Source organism: Myotis myotis, unplaced genomic scaffold (genome assembly GCF_014108235.1).
Source record: "Myotis myotis isolate mMyoMyo1 unplaced genomic scaffold, mMyoMyo1.p scaffold_m19_p_18, whole genome shotgun sequence".
Lineage (NCBI taxonomy): Eukaryota > Metazoa > Chordata > Mammalia > Chiroptera > Vespertilionidae > Myotis > Myotis myotis.
This window is the reverse complement of record NW_023416322.1, coordinates 21279534-21306941: the sequence shown is the minus strand read 5'-3', so window position 1 is coordinate 21306941 and position 27408 is coordinate 21279534. Positions and strand designations below refer to the sequence as shown.

Here is a 27408-nt window from a genome sequence, read left to right as displayed (position 1 = left end):
TTAGATGGCTCCCTATATCTTATAGTAAAAACCAAAGTCCTAACAAGGGCCTACAAGACCTTTTACAACTTGTCTTACCCAATTCATCTTCCAACTCCTACTCCCCTAATATACACCATTCTGACCACTGGCCTTCCCTGAACAAGGCAGGCCTTGGGACCTTTGTACTGGCTTTACCTTCTACTTAAACCAGTGGTCTCAACCTTCCTAATGCCGCGACCCTTTAATACAGTTCCTCATGTTGTGGTGACCCCCAACCATAAAATTATTTTCGTTGCTACTTCATAACTGTAATTTTGCTACTGTTATAAATCGTAACGTAAATATCTGATATGCAGAACGTATTAGGCGACCCCTGTGAAAGAGTCGTTCGACCACCAAAGGAGTCGTGACCCACAGGTTGAGAACCGCTGAAACCATTCTTCCCCAAGATATCCACATGACACTTTACTCAAATGTTACCCCCTCGGGGCAGTATTTTTTTTACTGTCTTATTTTAAAATACATCTATTCCTGACAACACTCCCACATTCCCCATGTCTCCCTTCCCAATTTATTTCTCTCCATAGCTCTTAATACCACAAAATATATAATTTACTTTTTTTTATACTCATGTGTATTAATTAACTCCCCCAACCAAAATACCAGTTTTATGAGGACAGCAATTTCTGTCTGCTTTGGTCACTGACAAATTACAAGCATCCAGAATAATGCATGTATATAAGGGGCTCTCAAAAAAAATGTTGAATAAATGAATCATGTACTCAAAGGATGCTCTCAGAGGACAAAATAGAACACAAAGCTCTGAAGTCAATAAAGGTTTCAAAGAAGATAAAGCATTAAAATTGGATGAGCAGAAATTCTGCACAGAAGACAGTAGAGTGACAGACTGTCAATGTGCAAGACATGTCTGTGACGTGTAGCTCACATGTACTGAAGAGGAACTCCAACAAGCTCAAAGGAGGATTGTTAAAGGCAAGTCAGCTTATTAAAAACCATGTTATTTGACAAAAGGAGAAAAAAGAATGAGACCTACGACACAATCTTATATAAACTTAAAAGATATAAAGGGTTAGGCAAAAGTAAGTACAGATATGAGTATGCAAAACAGTTTATTCTTGTATTATTTATTAATTATTCTATTATTTTCCATACGAACAACTATAAACCTACTTTTGTTCATCCCATATTCAGACCAAACAGTACTATACATTTCTCAAGTATACAAAATAATAAAAACAGGATAAAAGTAATTTTTGAAGCCAAAGTACTAAAGAACCATAATGGGAAACAATCCTTTTTATCCCCCACTCCCCTTCTGCCCATCTCTGGATTTATAACCTTTATGATCAAGTCAAAAGATCTTATTTCCTTCCTTCCTTCTTTTTTCCCCACTCAGTCTTTTGTTCTCAGAAAACTAAGGGTCAACTTCCCGTACAATCTGTCTGCACAGGATATCCACTGAAACGCCATCCTACCAGTAGCACAAAACAAAGGGAAAATTTTCCAAAAACAACACATCCTAACATTTTCCTGAGGCCAAGAATGAGCATATATTAAATCATAAAGACTTAAAGAACTAAATGAGGAGAACAAGCTAAAAAATAAAGACAAAAAAAAAAAATCCCACAGGAAAAGCAAGTAGAGTAAATGTTACAGTGCCATCCAGGGCGTCTAGTCTATACCACTTTACTCAACAGTTTAAAACAGAAAAACATACACATGATTCAGATGTCCTGCACCCACCCAAATTCAAGTGTGTAGTCTGGAAATGTTTAATTTTGAACAATGTGGAGTGACTACTATACATTAGGTACCTTAGATAAGAAGATAGATCTTTTATTAATCACTGTTATAGGGAAGATCACACTTAGATGAGGCAACAGAAGACTAATTTTCATATATAGAATACAAGACACAGGTAGCAGAAATACATTTTGAGTATTAAGAGAAGGTAGTTTTATTACCTTTTTCTACTGATACACTTGCAGGATACAATAAAAATAAGGCTAAACATAAAATAGCAGCTTATAAAGTAAATTATCAGGATTAAACAAGTTAAAATCCAGATTAAAACTGAAATTCAGAGATAAATTTAATATTAAATTGTATTAAAAACACTTTTCACCAATTAGTCATTCAGTAGCTTTTATCAATTTAATTAGAAATCTGTCAGGTAGAAATTAGAAAAATTAATATACAAATTCTCAGCTTAGGTATTTCCAAGTATTTTATAAACACTTGTATTGCCAGAATTCTACTTTACCAAACTGCATATTCTCCTAAAAGCTAATAGTTTATAATACCTCTTTAAAAACTATTTAAAGTGGTTGGATAAATTATTCAACAATTCTCAAAATATAGTTTAAGTTCTTCATATCAAGCCACATGTATCTTAAGACCACAAAATACTACATATTACTCATTTATTCTTCTTTTCAGTAAGTACTTATTGAGGTCCTACTGTAAAATACCAGAGTGCACACACACACACATACATACACACACACACACGCGTGCGCGCACGAAATATCACTGGCTAAGAAAAAAGATAGTAATAGATACGATTCATTTTTTGAGATCTCCATTCACACTTGATTACTGTGATTAACTACCCTCCCCCAAACTATCACCTCTCTGAATCATACCTGATAAGGTAGGTAGAGCAGTTTCTGAGGCCTCACTGCACAGGCAGCAAAGCAACGTGTCCTGATCTCTTCCATAACTATCAGGTGGAAGTAGAACTGTCCCCAGGACCATTTCTCTGCCCAGAAAGCACGAAAGTTAAACTGTTCTATGTCATGAGGAAGTCTTAGAATTCCACTCTGACAAGTAATAGCACATGCATGTGACACTGAGTCATACACCCAGTGGCCAGAGGGAACCAACAGAAGTGTAAGAATTTACAAATGCCAAAGTAGATTGGGAGTAACCTAAAGGAAAATATTTAGCAATTAGCAAAATAATGAGTCAGAATAGTTACTTCAAAACCGCAGGAACTCTTTTGGGAAAAAAACAAAACAAAACACAACAAAAACCAAGTAAGTAAAAACCCACACATATGGGTAGCAAATAATAAAATATATAGGGACTGATATATACAGATGGGATTTCATTCATAATGGATGATGAACACAAGTTTTCCTTGGAGAAAATCTGTTTACAATAAAACACCAACTACACTTTTTAAAAAAAGGAAACGCCTAAGGAGACTCATCTTTTGCATCACTTAAATTAGTTCAAGAAACCACAAATCCAAAGCCAAAGAAATAGTTACAATCTGATTCATAAGCACAGAAGCCTGGAAATGACTGCTTTCACTAACATTTTGACTCTATCTACATAATAAAACCCTAATATACAAATCGACCAAAAGGCGGAATGACTGGTTGCTATGATGCACACTGACCATCAGGGGGAAGACACTCAATGCAGGAGCTGCCTGCTGGTGATCAGTGTACTCCCACAGGGGGAGCTCTGCTCAGCCAGAAGCTGGGCTCATGGCTGTCGAGCGCAATGGTGGTGGTGGGAGCCTCTCCTGCCTCCGCTGCAGGCAGGCGTTAAGGAGCAAGGGGGTCCCAGACTGAGAGAGCCCCGGACTGTGAGAGGGATGTTTGACTGCCAGCTTAGGCCTGAAGCCAGCAGGCAGACATCCCCTGAGGGGTCCCGGACTGTGAGAGGGTGCAGACCAGGCTGAGGGACCCCACCCTCAGTGCATAAATTTCATGCACCGAGCTCTAGTAGCTTAATTAAGGTTTAAAAACATGACATAATAGTGTTGAAAACTTTGCAGTGCTAAAGTTTTAAAAGCCAAAGCCTAATCTTTTTTAATATACAGGAACAAAGTTAAATAAAATTTAAGAATATGAAAATAAGAGTATCTTATGAGAATTTAGCAACACCTACAAATAACAAATTAATTTACTGCTATAATCTACAAAAATAATACAAGAATGTTTGTAGCTGAAACCAGTTTGGCTCAGGGGATAGAGTGTCAGCCTGCGGACTGAAAGGTCCCAGGTTCGATTCCGGTCAAGGGCATGTACCAGGCTTGCGGGCACATCCCCAGTACAGATGTGCAGAAGGCAGCTGATCAATGTTTCTCTCTCATCGATGTTTCTAACTCTCTATCTCTCTCTCCCTTCCTCTCCGTAAAAAATCAATAAAATATATTAAAAAAAAAAAAAAGAATGTTTGTAACTATACAGCTAAAAACACTCATGGATTCAATATATATTTATTAAGCACCTACTATGTGCCACTGAGCCAGGTTCCAGGTCAATAAAGGTAACAAGGTAAAATGATAGGATAGCAGGATTGAAATAGACTTCAATAAAGCTGAAACAAAATTATAATGTAACCTTAGAAGAAGAATGACTTTGATGGCAGTAATTATTAGTTTAAACAAAGCTTACACTTTTAATAAAATTAATCTTTATGGAACCAGTTCTGTTAACATAAATGACAACGGTTATCTCATTTAATTATTCAGAATTTCAAATACCATGTTGAACTTTTCCTTCCTTAGATTATAAAAATATATATAAGGAAAAGGAACTCCATAATCTGTGCTTTATTCATATCTATATAGATTGTATGGCATCGGGGCAGGAACTCAAGGCGGCTTTCTCCCAAATGTAGATGCTCGCAGGAGCCATTATTTCTGTACTGGAACCTCACCCCCTTGCAGAGCTGACTGGCAGGCATTTCTGAGTTTCCATCAGCATGGCTCACACTTTTTGCTCCACCCTGGTGATTCCCTGAAACCCCGCCCCATCCAACTTGCAGCCTCACCAAGCTTTTGCAATGGCTTTTCCATATGAATAGCCTGTCCTGGCTCAGGCTTCAGACTTTCCTAAAATCACTTAAACAAGAACCAGCTGACATCAGCGTACCCCATACCTATCAATATGAGACCAAAGACCCAGCACTAGCACCAGTCTGTCTTACTTCACAACTTGGCCTCACCTGGGCATTTCCAAGCCCAATTCAAATAATAGCCATCTGCAGATAGCTGGGTAACTCCTGCCAGGTGGTCCCAGGCAGTGGCTGACTTTGCATCTCCCTGGAGGCCCCAGAGCCAGTGCATCTGGTGGATAGCTTCAGACCATACCAGATTATAACACTACACGTCCACAAGTGACACACTCAAGAGGCAGGACCCAGGACAAGCATTGAAGTACTCCCACATTTAGAGATTAAACAGAAAGAAGAGGCGGCAGCAAAGGAGACAAATAAAAGAGCCAGCAAGGAAGAAAAACTACCCAAGGTTGAGAAGGGTGACTGAGGAAGGAAGGAATGATCACTATAGTTATCTGCTATTAAGGTGTTAATAAATGAATACAAAAAAATATTCACTGCTTTTATAAGCTATATAATGAAAATTTCTCCATAGTCTTATAAATCTTCAAAAGCTTTCTTTTTAATGGTTCTATATATTCCATCTTTCAGAGGTATCATCATTTTTAATTTGATCCTATCACCAATAACACTTACATGTACATTATATGCCCCAATTTTTCTCTATTTAACATTACTTCATTAGTGCAAATTTTCAAATCAAAGACATTTTTAAGACTCATGATACATATTTCCAAATAACTTTCTTTTTTTTCTTTTTTTTAAATATATTTTATTGATTTTTCACAGAGAGGAAGGGAGAGGGATAGAGAGTTGGAAACATCGATCAGCTGCCTCCTGCACACCCCCTACTGGGGAGGTGCCCACAACCAAGGTACATGCCCTTAGCCGGAATCGAACCTGGGACCTTTCAGTCTGCAGGCCGACGCTCCATCCACTGAGCCAAACCAGTTAGGGCTCCAAATCACTTTACAAAAAATTTTATCTCTTTATACTCATCAACTCTGCAAGAATACTCATTTCACAATGGTGCTTATATATTTAATTTTAAAGACAAACAGCAGTAACTTGTTTAAATTTGCAACTCACTGCTTGTACAGTAGAACACTTCCCATTTATTTTGCTAACTATATTTCAATTTATTTCTAGTAAGGTAAAACACTTTCCCATTTCTTTTGTTGTTTACATTTCCCATTTTGCAAGCTGTCAGAAGCATGGGCAGTAAATAAAAATCAACAAATGGGACATTACAAAATACAACTTCGTGTTTATCCTATCACTAGATATAATCAAGAAAAAAATTTGATTCTTCCTATTGTAGGTCCTAAATTTTAAATACCTCACAAATGGAGCTGTCACTTTTATAACAGGTAAACTAACCCACAACAGACCACCTATCCCTTTTTCATATCAGCATTAAAAAGCACTGGAGAGAGCTGGGCACAAAGTACTTCAGGATCTAATGAGAGATCTTAAAATATATTCAGCTCCATTATTACTGAGATGAAGAAACAAAGCTGGTGTCAGAACCAGATGATCTCTAAGATGGCAGCTGCCATGTCCCTGCCTGTTACTAACCCTTGTTCCTCACCCTCCCAACATAGCAGCTGGCTAGAATCCTAAGAAGAAAGGAGAGCATCATTATGATACTTTACTCTCAGCATTCACCACTTTATCTTTCCTTTTGTGAAATCAAGGCTTTCGGAACAAATACTGGCCCCTCATTACAAAAAGATCCCTAAAGCTAATAAGCTTTTTTAAATCCAAGAGAAACACTGGTGTAGAGAAATAGAAGAGATGTCATTATAGCTTTTTAATTTCTTTAAGTATTTTTTTTTATTTATTGATTTCAAAGAGGAAGAGAGAGAAACATCAATGATGAGAATCATTTATCGGGTGTCTCTTTCATGCCCCCTACTGGGGATCGAGCCTGCAATCTAGGCATGTGCCCTGACTGGGAATCAAACAGTGACCTCCTGGTTCATAGGTCGACACTCAACCACTGAGCCATGCTGGCCAGGCCAGTTTTTTTAGTTTGTGACAGGAAGTCTCAGATTCACTGAATTTTTTAAATTAGCAATCCTTTTTACTAATCATTATTTATTAGCAAAGCACTTTGCTGGGTTTTATTGGACAGAGACGCATAATGACTCTGTACTTGTAGAAACTTCATCTTATTAGAGGGGAAAAAGACAAAAAAGGAAGTAATAATTATAGTAAATATACTATAGAAAGTGTCTTAGTTTAGTACAACAATAGCTGTTTTAGGCAAAGGAAGAGATTACTTAATCAGAAATGGTCAGAGAGGTCAGATCCAAGGAGACTCTAAGAACTTGAACTACCATTTATAAGATAATACGGGAATTAAATAGATAAAGGGAGATACCAAGCATAGTAGTGATTAAAATGCCATTTTGATTGTTGGGTGATACACTCAAATTGAGAGTGTATCCAAGCTAAAAAGAAAGGCCATTAACTACTATCACTAACTGACCTAAAGAGAATTAATCTTGCAATATTTTAGAGCCTCTTCAGTTGTTTATTTTTAATTAGAGGCCTGGTGCATGAAATTCATGAACAGGTAGAGTCCCTAGGCCTGGCTGGCAATTAGGGCCTATTGGGGCCTTCCAGCTGCCGGCTGGGGCCTCCCTTCACTGACTGTCGGCTACCAGCTATGGCCTCCCTTCCCCGGCTGCTGGCTGCTAGTTGGGGCCTTCCTTCCCTGGCTGCCAGCCGGGGCCTCCCTGATCCAGCTGCTGGCTGCCAGCTATTGGCTGGGCCTCCCTTCCCCGGCTGCTGGCCAGGGCCTTCCTTCGTTCTGCACTGCCCCCCTGGTGGTCAGCGCATGTCATAGCAAGCAGTTGATCTCCTGGTCGAATTCCCATGGGGACAATTTGCATATTAGGCTTTTATATAGATTCTATACCTCTGAGTTATTTTAGCCATACAAATTTTCAACTTGAGCCCAATAAATTTATCCTTACCTTTTAATGGATTTAGCACCCCTTTTAGATTATACAGAAAGAACTAAAGTTTTCAGTTATAATGTCAAGGTCTCCACTAAGCACTCTGCATGCATATAATCTCATTTAAGGACTCCATAATGCACTTAACCATTTTTCCCTGTTTTACAAATGAAAATTGTCCACTCAGATATTTAACTTAACCAATGACAGCACACTTTTTGAATGGCAGAGTCCAAAGCTGCTTAAAATAAAGATTTATTGGAATTTAAGAAAAGCGTACTAATTTTAGGGATCATAACACTACTGAGAATTAAATTTAACTTAAACTAATCTAAATAAATTTAATTACTGATTTTAATTTAATTCAAATTTTCCCTAACAAAATAAATTAAATCCAAAAGGATGAGATTTTGTAGAGTAGCACTGAGCTTTGGAGGGTCACAAACCACTATAAATAAGTTGTCACTCTGGCTGAGAGTGTGCTCCATACCTCTCCAAAACCTCCAAACACTTAAAGGACTCATTTGCGCCTGTTAGAGTGGGAGCTTTCTCTAATTACAAAACCACAGACATCAACATACTTTGGACTCAAAGTCTTCCTATTGATATATTATCATTTATAATATCACTAGAGGCCCGGTGCATGAAAATCCATGCACTGGAAGCGGGGTTCCTCAGCCTGGCCTGCCCTCTCTCACAGTCCAGGAGCCCTCAGGGGTGGGAGGCGACCTGGCAATCAGGGGAAGGTGATGCCCCATCACACCTCTGCCTCGGGCGGCCCTGGGCGGCTGGGCAGCCAACACCTGAGGCTTGCCCGCGCCTCGGGCTGGCCCTGGGTGGCTGGGGGGGCTGAGGGGACTGGGGGGGTCTCTGGAAGCAGGCACGTGGAGCATGGGCCCAGCCTTGCCGCATGCCTGCTGCCCCGGCAGGGCTGAGGAGACTGGGCGCCACCATTTTGTAGCTATGGGTGCCGCCATCTTTGAGGGTGGGCAGTCTATTAGCATATCCCCCTCCTTATTGGCTGTGGGCACCGCCATCTTTGTGATGGCCTGAGGGTCAATTAGCATATTCCCTCTTTATTAGATATGAGTATCTACAGCCCCGAAGCACTAACAGACAAATGCTCAGAAATTAAATAACTTGACAAGTTGGTAAAGCCAGGATTCAAAACCCTAGGTCTTGTCTCACACCAACACCTACGCTCCTTTCACTAGTTCAGGCTGCCTCCCTCATTCAAGAAAGTAGTACAAAAACACTGACAAAAGTCCCTTTTTTACCTTCTGGAAAAGAATCTGAAGACAGCCAGACTCCCCAAGTGGAATGACCTTGGTCAATCTGTTCACACATAGGATAACACAGAAGAGTCAAACCTAAGAAACTAATCAGAATGTTAAATACATGCTTACCAATCACAGGACTGGAAATTTCATCATTTACTCCCAGCAGCTGAGCAATCACATACTTTTCCAGAATTAATGCACAATGACTCAGAGTTTTAAAAATTTGTATAGGTCATGCCAGAGTTTAGAATACATCTTAACAAATAACTTTTTCTCTAAATTAACTGCACAACTTTCATCTCTTCTTTGAACAATCTTATTTAGATCAAAACAGACTGTCTTTCCTTTTGATTTCTCCTCAAAGGTTGGGCAGACAAAAGTCTTTCCTTAGTATATGACTCACCTCACAAACATCTCACACACAAAAAGTAATGTATATGTGGGTATGCAGTAGGAGATATTTCTTATAGTTCTAAAGGTTCTCTAACCTTACCCTTCAGGACACATGTCACTGTCCTGCAAATAACTTAGCAACATAACAATCCTTTCATGTGATGCTAAAAATCAAAAGGCTGGTTTTTCCTGTTTCAGACCCATGGAGCTCGTTTTACGGTATCTATGAAGTGACACGTCCATGTCTATAGATACTACACTCCCTATACTTGTGTCCTGGCTACAAGCTATTTCCTGCTGGCTGAACTCACATATTTCCAATTGACTTAACTAAGGGAAACAAAGACTTTATTCATTACCCTTATTTCAGAGACTGCTGGCTATCCAAAGCAACAGAATTCTCCCTACAGCATAAGTGTTAGAGGTAATAAGAAAAAAACCATACTTCAAATTACAGAATTCTTTTGGTTAAGGTTCATATTAATACACATTTTTTAATTCAAATAACCTATAAAAACACTCAGCATCAATCCATTACTTTATTGCTGAATCCTCTATTTCTCTCCAGCTTAAAACTATCACTGAAATTGCAAAATTACTGAAAAATTTTAACAATATATCTTAGTAAATAAAACTCTGTATTAAAGTTATTTTTATTATATCTGTCGGTATCAAACTGTGAATACACAGACTATAAGTAATATGTATTCACATGACTATGTGAATTATGTCTCATAGTAAAGTTTGCCATTAGCACTGGCCTAATTTATGATGTGGGGTAAAAATCATAGGACAGAAAAAAAAACAAAAACTAGGTGGAGACACCAGAGGAGTAGTTTAAAGAGTGTACAGCAACCCCATTTAGTTAGCTCCATTTTGGATATATTAAACTTAAGAAACCTATTATACATCCAAAGGAAAATGTGGCATTAGCAGCTGAATTTAAGAGTCTGAATTCAGAGAAGTTTCGATCAGAGACATAAATTTGGGAATCATCAACAGAAAAGTGTTCTGATTAATCCTAGTCACACCTAGATGATCCAAACCTTCTCAGATTTTGGTGCTCTGCTAATAAAACCCCAAACTGAATGGTTCCCTAGAGTGGGTTCTCCAGCACTAGTATGCACACGAATCACCTGAAGCACCTGTTAAAAAACACATTATAGGGCCTCACTCCAGGTTTTTCATTCAGTTGACCTCGGGTGGTAACCAAGAATTTGTATTTCTCATCTCACTCAGAGGTGATACTGGTCTACGTAGTAATCAAACTTTCAAACCACTGCCTAGAACGTCCTTAGGAATGGGAATAAGGAGTTGCAAAAAGAGAACATTTTTTAAAGAGAAGAATATGATCAGCTATATAACCCAACTCAAGATAAGAGTTAATATATTTTCAAATGCTTATAAAGACTTATCATGTGCCACACTATCTTGGGTAACAAGTTAAGCCAGTATTTCCCGAAGTGTATTCCATGAAATAGTAGATGTCACAGGCAAGTACTCCATAGTTAAATAAAATGGGAAAATGCTGAATAAAAGCCCTACAACAAAGAATGTCTAACTTATTAGAGTCATTGATATAGTCATGTTCAAAGTAGCCCTCCAAAAGGTAGGTATAGCACGAGCATATCTCAGATTTCTTTTCTCCAAGTCTCTTTCCACTGAGCATCGATAAACTAGTATTCCAGGGAATGCCCCTCGAATGAACCCACTTGATTGTGATGTATTCTTTTTTCACATATCGTTATATTCTATTTGCTAGTATGAAACACATAGACACAGACAACAATATGGTGGTTACCAGAAGGAAGGCGGGTGGGGTAAATTTAAGGGGACTAAATATATGGTGACAGAAGATGATTTGACTTTGGGTAGCAGGCATACAATGCAGTATACAGATGATGTATCATAGGAATGTACACTTGAAGCCTATATAATTTTATTAACCAATGTCACCCCAATAAATTTAATTTTAAAAAGTCATGCCATAAGTATATCATCACAGAACACTAAATTTTAGTAACACCTACAAATGAGAATTTGCAGCTTAACTTCAGAACCTAAAATTTCTACATTTATTTTATATATAAACACTGTTCTCTTCGGAGTTGTGACAGAAGTTTAGAAGAAACTAAGATCTTTCCTAAACAGATAACATTTGTGGAATTCAGCATTCCAAGATCTTTGCATCTTAGCAGAAACACATCATTGCCTATGTTGTTCAGGCAAAACATAATAAAATATCTAAGGGATGAAAGGAATGTGCCAGTCCTCTTTTCCTAAGGGAATGCCCAAAGTCAATGAGACTTAACACCTGGTACAATGACTTCAATATAAGTTCAGAACTGACATTCCTACAGAGGGACTCACACAAAAAAGCCTCGATCATTCCTAAAGATCTACAATACAATCCTCTGTAATCCAAGCAGTCAGCTGTTTCACTGACTCTATGGAAGCATGCAACAACTGCACACATACACATGTTTCTGGGCATGGAATGTATGTGAATGTGTATGCACATAAACAAAATATCTCAATCTACAGAAAATTCTAAAATGCCTACCTTTAATAATAATTCATCAATGTATTAACTATTCAAAATATTTATTGAACACCCACTTTGTGCCAAGCACTATGTAACAAGCACCAGGAGTATATCAGTAAACTGAAAATATGAAATCTGACCCTCATGTATCACCTCCAGTTTAGACACACAAGTCATTTTTATTATATCAACCATCTGAAGTAGGTAAAAGTGATAGGTGATTAATGATAGCAAACTACATAGTATATTCTGGAAACTGAAAAACAGAATTAGTATGGCGCCAGGGTTTGTTTTTTGTGTGGAGAGGGTGTGTGCATGAAATGAAGTGCTAAAAAAGTTAAAGTAGGAGACATAAGCAAGGACCAGATCTTGGAGAAACTTGAATGCCACACCAAGAAATTCAGATTTATCTTGTTGGCAATCAGAAGGCATTAAAGAACAGTAACAATTTCAAGAGGTTTTTTTCCAAATATGTACGTATTTTGAATTTTCCGGTTTATAGGGAAGGGAACCAATAGTTAAATTAAGTAAATGGAAAATATTACAATACACACTAGGTCACGGAGATAATAGTTAAATAGAGCTTCTCTAGTTGCAATAAAACAATATATTCACTTATCAACTCTTTTCCTAAGGAATTCAGTGAACTTCCTGCATAATATTAATAATTGGCATTTGTATTAAACTTTACTATTTACAAATCATTTTAATATACACAGCTAACATTCACACTGTTCTATAAAATTAAAGATTGAGGACATCCTATATAATAAAAGCCTAATATGCAAATTGACCAAATGGCGGAACAACCAGTGGAATGACTGGTCGCTATGAAGCACACTGACCACCAGGGGGCAGATGCTCAATGCAGGAGCTGCCCCCAGCCCGAAGTCCCCAGGCCAGCCAAGGCAGATGCCAGCGGTGGCCCCGATTGTCCCGCTGGTCACCCTGCAGAGGGAGGCGACCAGCGGCGGTGGTGGGGGGCGTTGCCATCAGGTGGGCGATGCCAAGCTGGCCAAGGCGGGTGCCAGTGTGGGACCCCCAATTGCCCCACCAGTTGCCACACAGGTCAGCTCTGATCACTGGCCAGGCCTAGGGACCCTGCCCGTGCACAAATTTCGTGCACCGGGCCTCTAGTCTATATAATAAAAGCCTAAACGACAATAACACAGGAACGACCGGAACAACTGGTTGCTATTATGCACACTGACCACCAGAGGGCAGACGCTCAATGCAAGAGCTGCCCCTGGTGGTTACTGCACTCCCATAGGGAGAGCGCCACTCAGCCAGAAGCCGGACTCACAGCTGGTGAGCACAACTGCCACAGCAGAAGCCTCTCCCAACTCCTCGTCAGCAGGCACAGCAGGCTGGGATGAGTGTGAGCGGCGTGGCACCAGGCCCCAATTCTGGCTCCGCCCTAGCCACTTGCCGCTTGGTGCACTGCTATATCCCCCAAGGGGTCCCAGACTTCGAGAGGGAGCAGGCCAGGCTAAGGGAACCCCCTCCCCCAGGGCACGAATTTCGTGCACCTGGCCTCTAGTATATTAATAAAAAAAAAAACCTGCCCCTTTTCTAACATTCAAATTATATATAATTGAGAAAATGTGACCAATGTACTCAACGGTTGAGAACAGTTCAAACTACTTCTCTGTGGTTCAACAATCTCTTTTCTGCCCTAAGTCTACTATCCGAGTTTAGGCCACTTTCATTCTTCAACTGGGCTTTTACAATGGTCACCACATTGGTCTCTTATCTGGTCTTACCTAACATCAACCTAATATTAAACAAAAGCCAAAATTTATTTTTTTTCTAGAGCACAAGAAAACCTAACTATATCCCTATTCTGATTAAAACATTCCAATTATTTTCCCAGTGCACTGAAGTTAAAATCTCATATCCCTCACATGGCATAAAAGGTTCTTTTGCAGTGAACGTGGCATAATCTCCTTCCAATTCTCTTTTAGTAAACATCTGACCTCTCACCCTATACTTTGGACATACTCAACCCTATAGTTCCCCAAACCCTTTTATTTTCACAAACATTATTCTCCCAGCCCCAAGTATTTTCTGCCCATTGTCCCTACCCCCACTTTGCCTAGCTAACTCCTACTGCCTCAGATCTCTATTTTGCTGTCTCATTCTACTACATATCATTTATATTATATATCACTAAATGTCTGATTAAAGGATGGACAGGATAGGTTGAATTATTGTTCCCAATTTTTATTGTTCCTCCCTGTTATAGCTTATAGATCCACATGCTTGACCAAAAGACTCTGGAGTTACCTACCCCTAGATTGGGCAAGTATATTTTCCTGCCCCATTGATGTTGCTCTTGGCCATGTGACTTTCTCTGTCTAACAGTGTGGACAATATGCCAATTTTGAATTGGAGACTTAACAGGCTTTGTGTGTGTTTGTTTCTCACGCTTCTTATGGCATTTGAGTAATCAATAAAATACAATATTAGGATAAATTCTATGAGGGAAGTAAAATAGAAATATAAATCCAAAGAAAAATAAGAATAATTTACAACTTCCAGCTGTTAACAAAGAGCCTGTTCATGTAATTTTAAAATGGATAATGGGGTGATAAATCACTGTGGTATTTAAATTCCTGGACACATTTTGTTAAATGATATAAGGCTTTAACTTAAAAATGTCACTATTAACATACCAAAAATAAATAATTCACGATTTAAACTTGTGATGAGAAAGTTTTCAGATATCACCCAAAACATATGCAAGAGAATAGACAGCCGTTTTCTCTTAGTGTATAAGTTGTATGAATTTTAATACATGTATAGATGCATATAATCATCACCTGTTTGTAAAAGATACAAAAATGATAAATCTCCCTCATGCTATCCTCTTTATAGTAACATCCTCCATTTTCGTCTCACCTAGGTCTTTTCGAAGTTCTTTTAAAAAATATGTGAACAAAGAAGTTGGAAAAACACTGTTATATTACATTAACTATCATGACTTACTATTTCAGTTGAAGCTTCAAATTTTCAGCCAAATTTTAGTTCATTCAATAATATGAATAGTGCCAAAAATACCCAATAAGCAATGGTAAAATCTATTCTGTGGGCCAAGTAATATACTCAAGTCAATCAACACTGAGTTGGTTAATGTACTTATTGACTCAGAGTCCTTTCAGACAAGACTTTGTTTCTCCACAATACTCATAGAGGATGATATAGGCTAATTTCATCTGAAAACTATCTTTAAATAGATTTGCTTGGTTATACTGGCAAATCTATTAAAAAATCTCCAAGTTAAAATTTCCCCCGTATTCTGCTTGCCTTAATTATTCAGAAAGTTGACTTAGATAAATATCACTTCTAAAGAGCAATTCCAAATGAAAATCATCAAAGTATAATACGAAAAGCATAAACTCCTTTGCACACAAAAAGATTTTAACCAGTCTTTCTCAAAACACCAAGCTTACCACCACTAGGAGAGGCATCAAAAGTCAAAAACAAGGGATTTAAATGAAGTTATGAAAAAGATAGGGAAGGAAAGTCAAATATAGAAAATAACGTAAAGTGGTTCTCATTGAATTATTCAAGAACACAGATTTAATCCTATCCAACCCTATAGAAAACCCTGGTAAAAAAAAGTGGATGACTTTAGTGATAAAGATTGGTGGAACTTTAAGATAACATTCCTATGAGAGGAGCCAGGGCTTAACTGTTAACACATTGTTTGCGGGTAGTTTTTATCACGCGCTAACAGGTGGCGCGGGCCATTTTTGCTAATTTTTTGCACAAATGGCAACGTCCAGTAAAATTACGATAACTTTAGTTTACGTATTTATACGTTACCCACATTCTACCGCTAGTCTATAAAAAACGTATTAATACGTACCCTGCACTCTACTACACTGGTAGAACGTATAAATACGTAAAACATATAAATACGTTTCCCGCATACAATGTGTTAAGAACTCTACACCCAAGAACCCTACAGGAAGAACTCTATCTATATATATAAAAGGCTAATATGCAAAGTGTCCCCTTGGGAGTTTGACCGGGAGACCGAGAGTTCGATCACTCACTATGACATGTGCTGACCACCAGGGGACGGCTCGGAACTAAGGGAGGCCCCGATCAGCCCTGATCGCCAGCCAGGCCTAGGGACCGTACCCGTGCACACATTTCGTGCACCGGGCCTCCAGTGTTTATCATAAAGCTCTATGGTTCTAGCTTCTCCTTCCCTGAACTTCATTTTCCCATTCATAAATACCCCTCCATCTTGGCATGCAGGCCAGGGTGTGGATGTGGCTTGCCACATTTGCACGCACTGGGTTGCAACCCTTTCTTTTTCCCAAATCCTTTTAGGTGACAAAACACCTAGTCAATATTATTTTTTACTTAACATTAGTCATGAAGACCAAACATTAAATAATGCCTTTCTCTAAAAAAACATAAAACCACAATACAAATTCTTAACATAATTATTATTGAGAATAACAAAGAAATAAAAAGTGGGAGCTTAAATCATCTATATTAGTATGAATAAAAACAGAAACCATCAATCAGTCAAAAATTTTGAACAACTACTCTGTTTAAGGGACTATACATCTGTTAAAGCCGTGGCCAGTGTGGCTCAGCGGATACAGTGTCAGCCTGCAGACTGAAGGGTCCTGGGTTCAATTCCGGTCAATGGCATGTACCTTGGATGCGGGCACATCCCCAGTGGGGGGTGTGCAGGAGGCAGCTGATCAATGTTTCTCTCTCATCGATGTTTCTAACTCTCTACCCCTTTCCCTTCCTCTCTGTAAAAAAAATCAATAAAATATATATTTTTAAAAAATGATTGAATTGGGGTAACATTGGTTAATAAAAGTACATAGGTTTCAAGTATACAATTCTATAATACGTATATCATCTGTATATTGTATTGTGTTCACCATCCAAGTCAGGTATCTTTCCGTCACCATTTATGCCTGTTACCTTCTTCTACCTTCTCCCCCACCCCACGCTTCCTTTCCCTCTTGTAATCTTCATACTGTTGTCTGTGTCCATGATGTTTCTTCTCTTAATCCCTTCACCTTTTTCACTCAGCCCCCCAAATCCCCTCCCCTCTGACAGCTGTCAGTCTGTTTTCTGTACCTATGAATCTAAGGAATTATAGTTCTGATATGATTAGTGAATGGCTTTATAATTAATGGCCAATATTATAATATTACAAATATTATAATATTTGTGCAGAATCACAGACAATTTTACTAACCTTTTAATACCACACCCCATTTTGGACAGTACTAAAAGGATGATTTTACTGTTAGCTAGATACTATGGGGACAAAAAAAAACCAAAAAGATAAAAGATACAGAGACTGCTTAGGAGCTTAGTATCTAAATTATAGATTTGGTTAGAATAAGTTCATTTTACACTATCATAAAGTACAACAGGTACTTAATTATGCTACACTTAAATACAAAGAAATAAAAATAAAATACTGTAAGGAACTCCATGCAACTTGAAAGAATTAGTTTTCATGTTCATGTTTCATGTACCCAGAAAAGTCTTGCATAATTTATTTTCTCTTTTCTGAACAAAAACAATAAAATCATCAAATGTAACTACCATTGGTTACAGATGTTCCTTACTAGTTGTTATATTTCCAAGGAAAGAAAAGAATCCTGATAGAGACCACAAATAAATACCTTTCTCCTCACTAAGCTATTCATAGAGCTGGAGCCCAAAATAATTCACAGCAAAGTAGAACAGCAAATTAATTCATATTTATTAGAAATAATAAATAGGTTATCAGCACTGTCAAAAAACAAAGAGAATTGAAAGTTGGTACATGGTACAATTCAAGGAAAGGTACCTCCTTAATTAGGTCTGGTCCTACAGAAGTGGGCCGGAAGTGGGCCTTGATGGACTCGTACATCCTCCTTCCTGGCCTCTCTTGTGAATCTGTCCTCATCTATCTCAAGGACTTTAACCCCTTATGATACTCCAATGACTCTGTATGCACACATACCTGCACATGCAGACTATTCCAAGTCAGTATTTTCTTATCTGAAGTAATTTTATCTTTGATTAGAGCAGGGGTCCTCAAACTACGGCCCACGGGCCACATGCAAATACAAATATTGTATTTGTTCCCATTTTGTTTTTTTACTTCAAAATAAGATATGTGCAGTATGCATAGGAATTTGTTCATAGTTTTTTTTTTTTAAACTATAGTCCGGCCCTCCAACGGTCTGAGGGACAGTGAACTGGCCCCCTGTTTAAAAAGTTTGAGGACCCCTGGATTAGAGGATAGTAATAGGGGGAAGAGAACAGAGTCCACTTATTTTAACTACACAGGACCTAAGGATGTTTACTTCTCCAGGTAAGGTCTCTAGCACAATTATGATCTAGAGCTTTAGATTTAAATATAATCTATAAAATTTAAAGATAATCTGATTTGTAACTTCTACAAAGAGGTAAATGTAGAAAAACTAATGTATAAATAATTCCACCCCCAACATCAGAATAATGTTTACATCTTAACAGGTTACACAGTTAAAAAATTCCCCCAAGGAATTTTCGGCATTAGCTAGTAGGCAGAGGGACACCGCTGGTGTTCCTAAAATCAAGCCATAAAGCCTATTCTATCTATCCCTATTAGATATAAATTTGGACTAGCTCTATTTTAACTCTGGCCAAAAAGCAAGCATATTTCTTCTGAAGATACTGAATTAACAGGGTCAGACACATGTCCACCCAGAATATTATGGGAAAGTTTGCATTGTAATAACAATGGATATAACAACCCCATCTGGACATTATAAAACTATTAAAAATCTTAAGTTATAAAGAAATTTTCCAATTAAAAATAACTTCCATATGCAGTCTTCCAAAACGGTCAAATATTTTGAAAGCATGTTCTAAGAAATAGCTGATATAATTAGAATAGCATAGCAAAAAAATTTTTAAACTACAAAGGGCCAAAGGCTTTTTAGAAATAACACTTTCCTTTGCACAAAACAGTATATGAAGGCAGAAAACTTACAGATCAACAGAGATTTAAGGTATATATCAATGTCAATAGATATATTACTAAATATTACATATTATTAAATAGTATATCAATTATTAGATTATCATTGTGACAAATAGGTCTTACCTGGATACTAATTCAAACAAACTGAAAAGGAATAACATCTAAACACCAACTGGATATGTGACTATATAAAAGCAAAACAAATAAATGTGTGTTCTTGTTTTTTTTATTTGACAAAATAAATTACAAAAAAAATTACAATGACACTTAAGGCTCTTTTTGAAACAAAAACAATACTAAAGCAAGGGGGGGAAAATTTCATATGTATTGGTAAACCAGCATTTTAATTACAGTTTCCCTTTAATGTGTGTGTTCATGTGAAATTCTATGTGAAAAAGAAAACAATCCCTGTTTTTTTACATACTGACCTATGCAGAACCTTCCTCCACTTCCAACAGGTTCACTTCCTTTATCTCCCTTTGACTTTCCTTTCCCTGCATACTCTGGGAACATAGTACTCCCCTATTCCTACCTCCTCACAAGAAATAAGCTTACCACCCCCTGCACTTACACATGATGAACCTAAAGCTTTTCCAGTACTATAGTTGTTCCTCTTTGATATTCCTCACTGAAATTCCCTGCACTTGATGTTTACCTGAGAATCAGTTTGAAATACTTTGAAATAAATATATTACATATATTTACTTCATTCAGTCCACAGTATAGTCTTTTTCTTTTTTTTTTCCATCCTCACCCAAGGATATTTTTTCCATTGATTTTTGAAGACAGTGGACGGGAGGGATTGGTGGAGGGGAGGATGGGCATTGATGTGAGAGAGACACACCACTTGGTTGCCTCCTCCACACACCCTGAGAACCTGCAACCCAGGTATGTGCCCTTGACCAGGAATCAAACCAGAGACCCTTTGGTGAGCAGGCCAATGCTCCAACAACTGAGCAACACCAGCCAGGACACACTGTGTGGTCTTAAAACCTTCTAACAACTGTCCTTTTATACCCCTCAATTTTTCTATTGGTTTTAAGCAAAAAGGAGATGGTGGAAAAATATAAAAGGGATATTATCCCTGATCTCTTCTTAGTGCTTTTACCTTTTGTTACACCCTGTGAAATTTTTTAGAGCACTTTTTATTTCAAGAATAAGAGACAGTGTTTTATTGGGAGGAGGGGGAGAGATTGTTTTGTTTTGGTTTTTGGCACAGAGAAAATGTAAGGAGGAAGTTAGAGCAGGCTGACAGATGTTCAACTAGCTCCTTACACTGGACCCCTTGATTTTGTCTTCTGTTCCTTGTCAACTCATAAAAGAAAAACCACCACCAGTTCCTTGGAGCTGTAGAGACCAAAATTCCACTGCCAAGAATGTTTCACAATAGTAAAAGCTTAGTAAATATCTGGTAGTTTATGCAGAATATTAGAAAAGACAAGTTTGAAACTACCTAAAGAAAATAAATTAGCTATTTGAGGAGTGGGATGGGAGAGGGGAACTATTCTCCTTAAATGGAAGTACTTAAGGAATAAACATCTAGCTCTTAATTTTAGTCTCCTAGCAGACAGATATCCTAGGAAGTTTTACTACTGTCTGGCATGCCACCATCTAATAAATGGGAATGTGAGCTCATGCCCTAGGCAGTAAAACATAAAGGCTGATGAAAGGGAATGATGAAGCAAATTAATAAAGGAGATTACAAGCTAGACAAATTCTTACCACAGTCTCTACAATCAAAAGAGGTTATAAAAATTGATTCAAATAAATTATCACTCCTTTTTAACTATATGCATAAAAGAGTTCTTAACATTCTAAGACTATGTCACATTGGGAGATATAGGCAAATATCTTGATTCGACAAGTGCTATTCAAGGAAACAAAAGTAGTAAGGTTGTTGTTATTAACAGCAGTCAGTTTTAGTTTTTAGTGTTGCTACAATTTCCTATGCTATGAAAAATATAAGCAGTTGAGTATTTTTTAGAAGTATACTCTGACTTTGATGATCAAAGTTACTAGTAAGTATATCAACAGAAAAAAAATAAGCTTTAACACCCAAGCTAGAGGAAGAGATAAACTAATGAAGAGTAGGTTTCTGTTACTGACAAGAAAAGTAAGATTAAAACCCTGTAAGAGATTAAAAAACAAAACCTGTAAGAGGAATGAGCCCTAGTTGCAAGCTGGACTGCTACTAAGCATCTTGATTATTCCAAAGATGCCCGCAGATCCAACCCAACCCCTCTGGCTCTTGCCAAAGCAGCACAAAAACAGCCAAGTCAAGTTCCAAGAATAGTCATGACATACCATCCCCTTCCAACTACAGTCATCCTCAAGGAGACTGTCGGTCTTTGGGAGTATCTTGCCCTGGAACTAAAGACATAATTCAAAAGGGCAATCAGTTATTACTACTGTACTTCTTTATCCATTGAAACCCAATAAACAGAATAAGAAACCCTGAATTTAAGAGCAATTAATTGACTTAATTTTTGCATCATGGTAATTCATTGAGGTTGGTAAGAATAGGCCAAAACTGTTACCTCTTTCATAAATCTTATTTTCAGGAAAACAGTAGGTAGGTGCTAAAATCAACTTTTAAAATACTTAAGTATATACGGTGGCCCATTTCTTGCAAAGTTGGGCTGGTTACATAACCAGCTTAAAAGTGGGTTTTGGTCAGGGAATAAGGACTACTCAGCTCTCTCTGTTCAGTCATCTGTAGCCAAGGGAAGAATTCCTACTAAAACTTCTTTTCCTTAACCCATTATGGCCTATTGGGGTATCATGACCTTCTAATAGAATGTCCACATCCAGCCGGCGTGGCTCAGTGTTTGAGCATCAATCTATGAACCAGGAAGTCAAGGTTCGATTCTTGGTCAGGACACATGCCTGGGTTTTGAGCTCAATCCCCAGTTGGAGGCATGCATGAGGCAGCAGATCACTGATTCTCTCTCATCATTGATGTTTCTCTCTCTCCTCTCCCTTCCTCTCTGAAATAAAAAAATATGTTTTTAAAAAAGAATGTCGTGCCCTAACCGGTTTAGCTCAGTGGATACAGCGTTGGCCTGCAGACTGAACGGTCCCAGGTTCGATTCCAGTCAAGGGCGTGTACCTAGGTTGCGTGCACATCCCCAGTAGGGGGTGTGCAGGAGGCAGCTGGTCGATGTTTCTCTCTCATCGATGTTTCTAACTCTCTATTCCTCTCCCTTTCTCTCTGTAAAAAATCAATAAAATATATTTTAAAAAAAAAGAATGTCGCCCTAGCTGGTTTGGCTCAGTGAATCGAGCGTCCACCTGCGGACTGAAGGGTCCTGGGTTCGATTCCGGTCAAGAGCACATGCCTGGGTTGCGTGCTCAAACCCCAGTGGGGGCTGTGCAGGAGGCAGCCGAACAATGATTCTCTCTCTCATTGATGTTTCTCTCTCTCCTCTCCCTTCCTCTCTGAAATCAGTAAAAATATATTTAAAATAAAAAGAATGTCCATAACACAAGATCCAAGACTTCTGGCCTCCCTGCTCATTGCACGTATAATACATTATACTTGTGTGTACATACACACGTATGTATCATCAGGGATATAATTACATAGAAAGGAATAAACAAATTTTGGCAATAAAAGGTTCAAGTTCCAACATATCAAAATTTTACTGAAAGTAACAACTGTATTAAAGCTTATACCAACTTAAGTTCTTGCTCATATGTCAATTAAATATACTTTTATTTTAAAACTTCCCCCGTTATGATTTTTATAGCCACAGAGTACAAATTAATAAAAGATCATAATATCTCAATGTAGATGTACCTGAAAATTCTGTAATTAACTTTTGTAAAGTGGCTCATATCTAGCAAATATGATTTAGAAAGTATTTGGAGACTGGAATATTCTCACATCACCAGGCATAAAGGGGTTCTGCCTTCCACTGTGTAGTCAAATTGCTCTTATAAAAAAGAGGAGGACAGCCAAAACCGGTTTGGCTCAGTGGATAGAGCGTCGGCCTGCGGACTGAAGGGTCCCGGGTTCGATTCCGGTCAAGGGCATGTACCTGGGTTGCGGGCACGTCCCCAGTGGGAGATGTGCAGGAGGCAGCTGATCGATGTTTCTAACTCTCTATCTCTCTCCCTTCCTCTCTGTAAAAAATCAATAAAATATATTTTAAAAAAAAAAAGAGGAGGACAAAAGAACTGCAAATGTAAACATCATGGCAATTCATTGTAATGTCAGTCATATAATTTTAGAGACAGGAGAAACTTTATTATCTAATTTAAGCTCCATTTTTAAGGATGAGATAACTGTAATACAAAGAGAGGTTAAGAGACTCATCCAAGGTAATATATGTTTAACTTAAGATCTTGTAGGTAGAATTGTCTCCTATGAATGAATCCCAGTATATTTTAGGTGGGGGATGTGAAATGGTACAGCCCCTGCATAAAATAATTTGGTGGTTCTTCAAAAATATAAACATAAAATTATCATATGACTCAGCAATTTTACTCCCAAGTATATACTCAATAGAATGAAAAACAAGGATTCAAAGAGATACTTATATGCCATGTTCACTGCAGTATTATTCCCAATAACCACTAGGTAGAAACACCCCAAAAATCTACCAAGAAATGAACAGATCAAATGTGGTATAAACCTACAATAGAATATTATGCAGCCATAAAAAGGAATGAAGTTCTGGCTACATGATGAACCTTGAAAACATTATGCTAAATGAAAGAAAACAGGTATAAAAAGACAAATATTGTATAGTTCCACTTACATGAAATATCTAGAATAGGCAAATTCATAGAAACAGAAAATAGAATTGAGGTTATCAGAGATCATGAGGGAGGAAAGAGGAGTTATTGCTTACTGGGGACATTACACTGTGAACATAATTAATGCCACTGATTTGTACAGTTAAAAATAGTTAAAATGCCAATTCTGTTATTTTTTTTTTTTTAAAACAATGCAAAATTTTTTAAAGTAAATCCCACAAAAGCTGATCTACTGTACGCAGGAAGCTTTGACATGGAAGAGCTGGCCTACACTTCAAAAAAAAAGTGATCAGAAATATATTGGATACCACACCCTAATTTTAACTTTTAAAATGTATTTAAATAAATTTCGGTTTTCACACAATTGCTGTTTATATAATAAATCTTTACAGTACTTAGATTCATAACAAAAAAGACATTTTTAGTATGCTTACAATTTCCTTGACTATTGTTTCACCTAAGAGATTTCACAACTAAAATTAGGAAGAGTCAAAACATCTAAAATAAAGTCTTCTCATAGGAACAAATAATGTATCACCCACTAAGTCATTAATTCTAGGGAATACCAAGATGACAGAACTTTTGTGTTATTAATATATTAATAACACATACATATTAAGTAGGAACAATTTAATGAGTCATCAATTTAAAATCTGCTCAGATGTATTTATCTAGAAGGATTAGGCTTACATAATCTTGTCCAACTATTCAAAGGACTCAGATAATTCATCCACATGGGGATGGAGTCTGCAATTCTAATCTTCCTACCCAATATCCCAATCCCATAATAAGCAATCATATACTAATCATGACTTATATATACTCATTGAAATACTGATTATTTCACAAATCAAGCATCTGAGCAATTTTCACCTAGGGGAGAAAAAGAACTGAAATTTTAAAAGCCAGGAATATTCAATATATAAATATTTCATAATGTAACATTAAGAAACAAGAGCAACAGCTACCTTAAAGGCTTTCTGTAATACAAAGTGCCTATAGAGTAGGTCAAGGCTAGGGGGTACTAAGGTAAGTAAGACATGGCCCCTGGCCCTCAAAAACCTCACACACTGCCCAGCTGGCATGGCTCAGTGGTTGAGTGTCAACCTATGAACTAGGAGGTCAGGGTTCAATTCCCAGTCAGGACACATGCCTGGGTTGCAGACTCGCTCCCCAGTGTGGAGAGTACAGGAGGCAGCGGATCAATGATTCTGTCTCATCATTGATGTTTCCATCTCTCTCTCTCTCTCTCCCTTCCTCTCTGAAATCAATAAAAATATATTTTAAAAAAATAAAAGAATCTCACATACTAATGAAAGAACAAAAAAGTAAGTCAGCTATTATAAACAGAAATGTAGCCTGAATATTTTGGCATTATAGAGCAAAAGTGACTACTAATATAGACAAAAGCAGAAAAGGCCAGTTGAAAGAGAATCCTTGGCCTGAGTCTTAAAGGAAAGTCACAAGTTGGTGATGGAATAAAAGCTAGTGTTAGTATGTAAAAAAAAGTACAACTGAAATATATATATTCACTCCTTCAAGAAATAATTCTGGATCATCTACTACATGCCATGCACAGTCCATGTTTAGAGAACTACATGTATTTTAGTATGGCTGGAGCCTAAAGAGCATGTATGAAACTAGCAGGCACCAGATTATGAAAGCCTTCGTTCGATGTTCTTAAAAGCAGTTTAGACCTGAAGATGGTTAAGAAATCAATGAAAGCTGTTAGAGAAGTAACAGAATCAGAGTTGAATACATTCAGCCTCTGGCTTTCCTACACATTCCCCCTGAGGACCTGACATGAAGGCTCCAGAGGAAAAGGAAGGAAAGAGCCGACATGACCCACGTTTCACAGATACAGTGGGGCCTTGACTTACGAGTGTCCCGACTAACGAGTTTTTTGAGATAACAGCTGTCTCTCAGCTGATTTTTTGCATTGAGTTGACAGAGTAATTTGAGTTAACGAACTCCTTAAGGCGGTCCTAATGAGCTTGGTCTCGGAACGAATTAAACTCATAAGTCAAGGCCGCACTGTATTGTACAAGGGATGAGGGAACAGCAGGTCTAGCACTTCTCTATTTTCCTGTTCTGTCGCTGGAATGCATTCTAAGTGAGGTAAAAAGTTTCAGTAGCAGGTAAGAGATGGAAGAGTGATAACATACAGAAAAGAAGAGTTCCTCTGGACAAAGTGCCTAAGGGTCATCACCAGGAACTATTCATTTTTTAAACAGACTATTATATGAGCAAAATAAAACAAGTACATTAAAACATCTGATAGAATGTTAAATTTTAAGTATGTGTATTTTACCACAATTAAAAACAATTTAAAAAATACATATATAGCCAAACCGGTTTGGCTCAGTGGATAGAGCGTCGGCCTGCGGACTCAAGGGTCCCGGGTTCGATTCCGGTCAAGGGCATGTACCGTGGTTGCGGGCACGTCCCCACTGGGGGGCGTGCAGGAGGCAGCTGATCGATCTCTCTCATCGATGTTTCTGACTTTCTATCCCTCTCCCTTCTTCTCTGTAAAAAATCAATAAAATATATTTAAAAAATGTATATATATATATATATATATGTATAAAATCTAAGCATACTATTTTTCTACTCTGGCAAACATTTAAAATGATAACTATTACTTCATATTATATTTAATTATAATTCTCTCATTCTTCCTTCACATTTAAAGAAATCTTCAAAGTCTATCCCCAACCACAAACTAAATGTATAAGACCACACACACACCAAAAAAAAAACATGGTAATTACTATCTTATTGGGGAAGAGAAGAGAATCATATCCCAAGTGGGTATCATCCAATAGCCAAACTATCCTTTCTTGGAGATTTTCAATGATGCAAACTGCCACCATAAAGAATACACACAGATTTGGACAGACACATTCTAACAGCTGTCTGCCCAGGCATGCTGCTGAAAGAATAGTACATCCCTACTTGTCCTGTCCCCCAGACACTTTAAGCACCCTTACAAATGGGAATTTAAACAAAACTGTCATATTTAAGCCTCTAATGTATGTACGTAAGTATGGTGTGTGTGTGTGTGTGTGTGTTTTGAATATGATCAGTTAGGTAATAATAGTAGCAATGAACTTCTCTAATACCGCCTTTACCCCAAAGAGGTCTCTGAGGATCCCTGAAAAGGAAAATAATTTTATTTGAGAAATGTGTATGTTTCTCAAAAGTCTGACTTGAGCCATTTAAGTTCAAAAAGAGGACAGTAAGTCACTAACTTACAAAAAATTAATATAGGATGGTAGAGGAGTAAGTACGGACAGAGTAACAGAGTCTGAGTCCTAGGCAATCAACTTGATAGCTTTGCGATCTTGAACTGTCCAACCTCTCTCAGCTTCAGGTTTTCATTTATAAAACATAAAAAATGAAACTGAAGCTTAGCTAGATTGTGACTTAAAACATATCTACAAAAAATTGTATTTTTAAAACATCTATACTATATTCAGAATTGAGATTAATATTTACAAACTAAAAAGATAAACAGGATATATATTACATTTAATAATTTCCTTAATTATGCTATTACAAGAAAATTACAGCATCAAGAATTTTAAGTAAGAAACA

General features: G+C 37.6%; 1 protein-coding gene across 7 annotated transcripts in view; it reads right to left on the bottom strand.

Annotated features, from left to right (window-relative positions):
• The window catches only part of ABL2 (ABL proto-oncogene 2, non-receptor tyrosine kinase), a 93726-nt gene that overhangs the window by 40538 nt on the left and 25780 nt on the right, over nt 1–27408 (bottom strand). For 2 of the 7 annotated variants that reach the window (XM_036344437.1, XM_036344439.1), the window contains exon 1: nt 9104–9188. The exons of 3 other annotated variants lie outside the window; for them this stretch is intronic. In XM_036344437.1, the coding sequence (XP_036200330.1) occupies nt 9104–9173 (70 nt within the window). In that variant the 5' untranslated portion in view covers nt 9174–9188. Of the gene's footprint in view, nt 1–2648; nt 2824–9103; nt 9189–27408 lie in introns of those variants that run through there. 2 more of the 7 variants (XM_036344435.1, XM_036344438.1) reach the window with 2 other exon arrangements.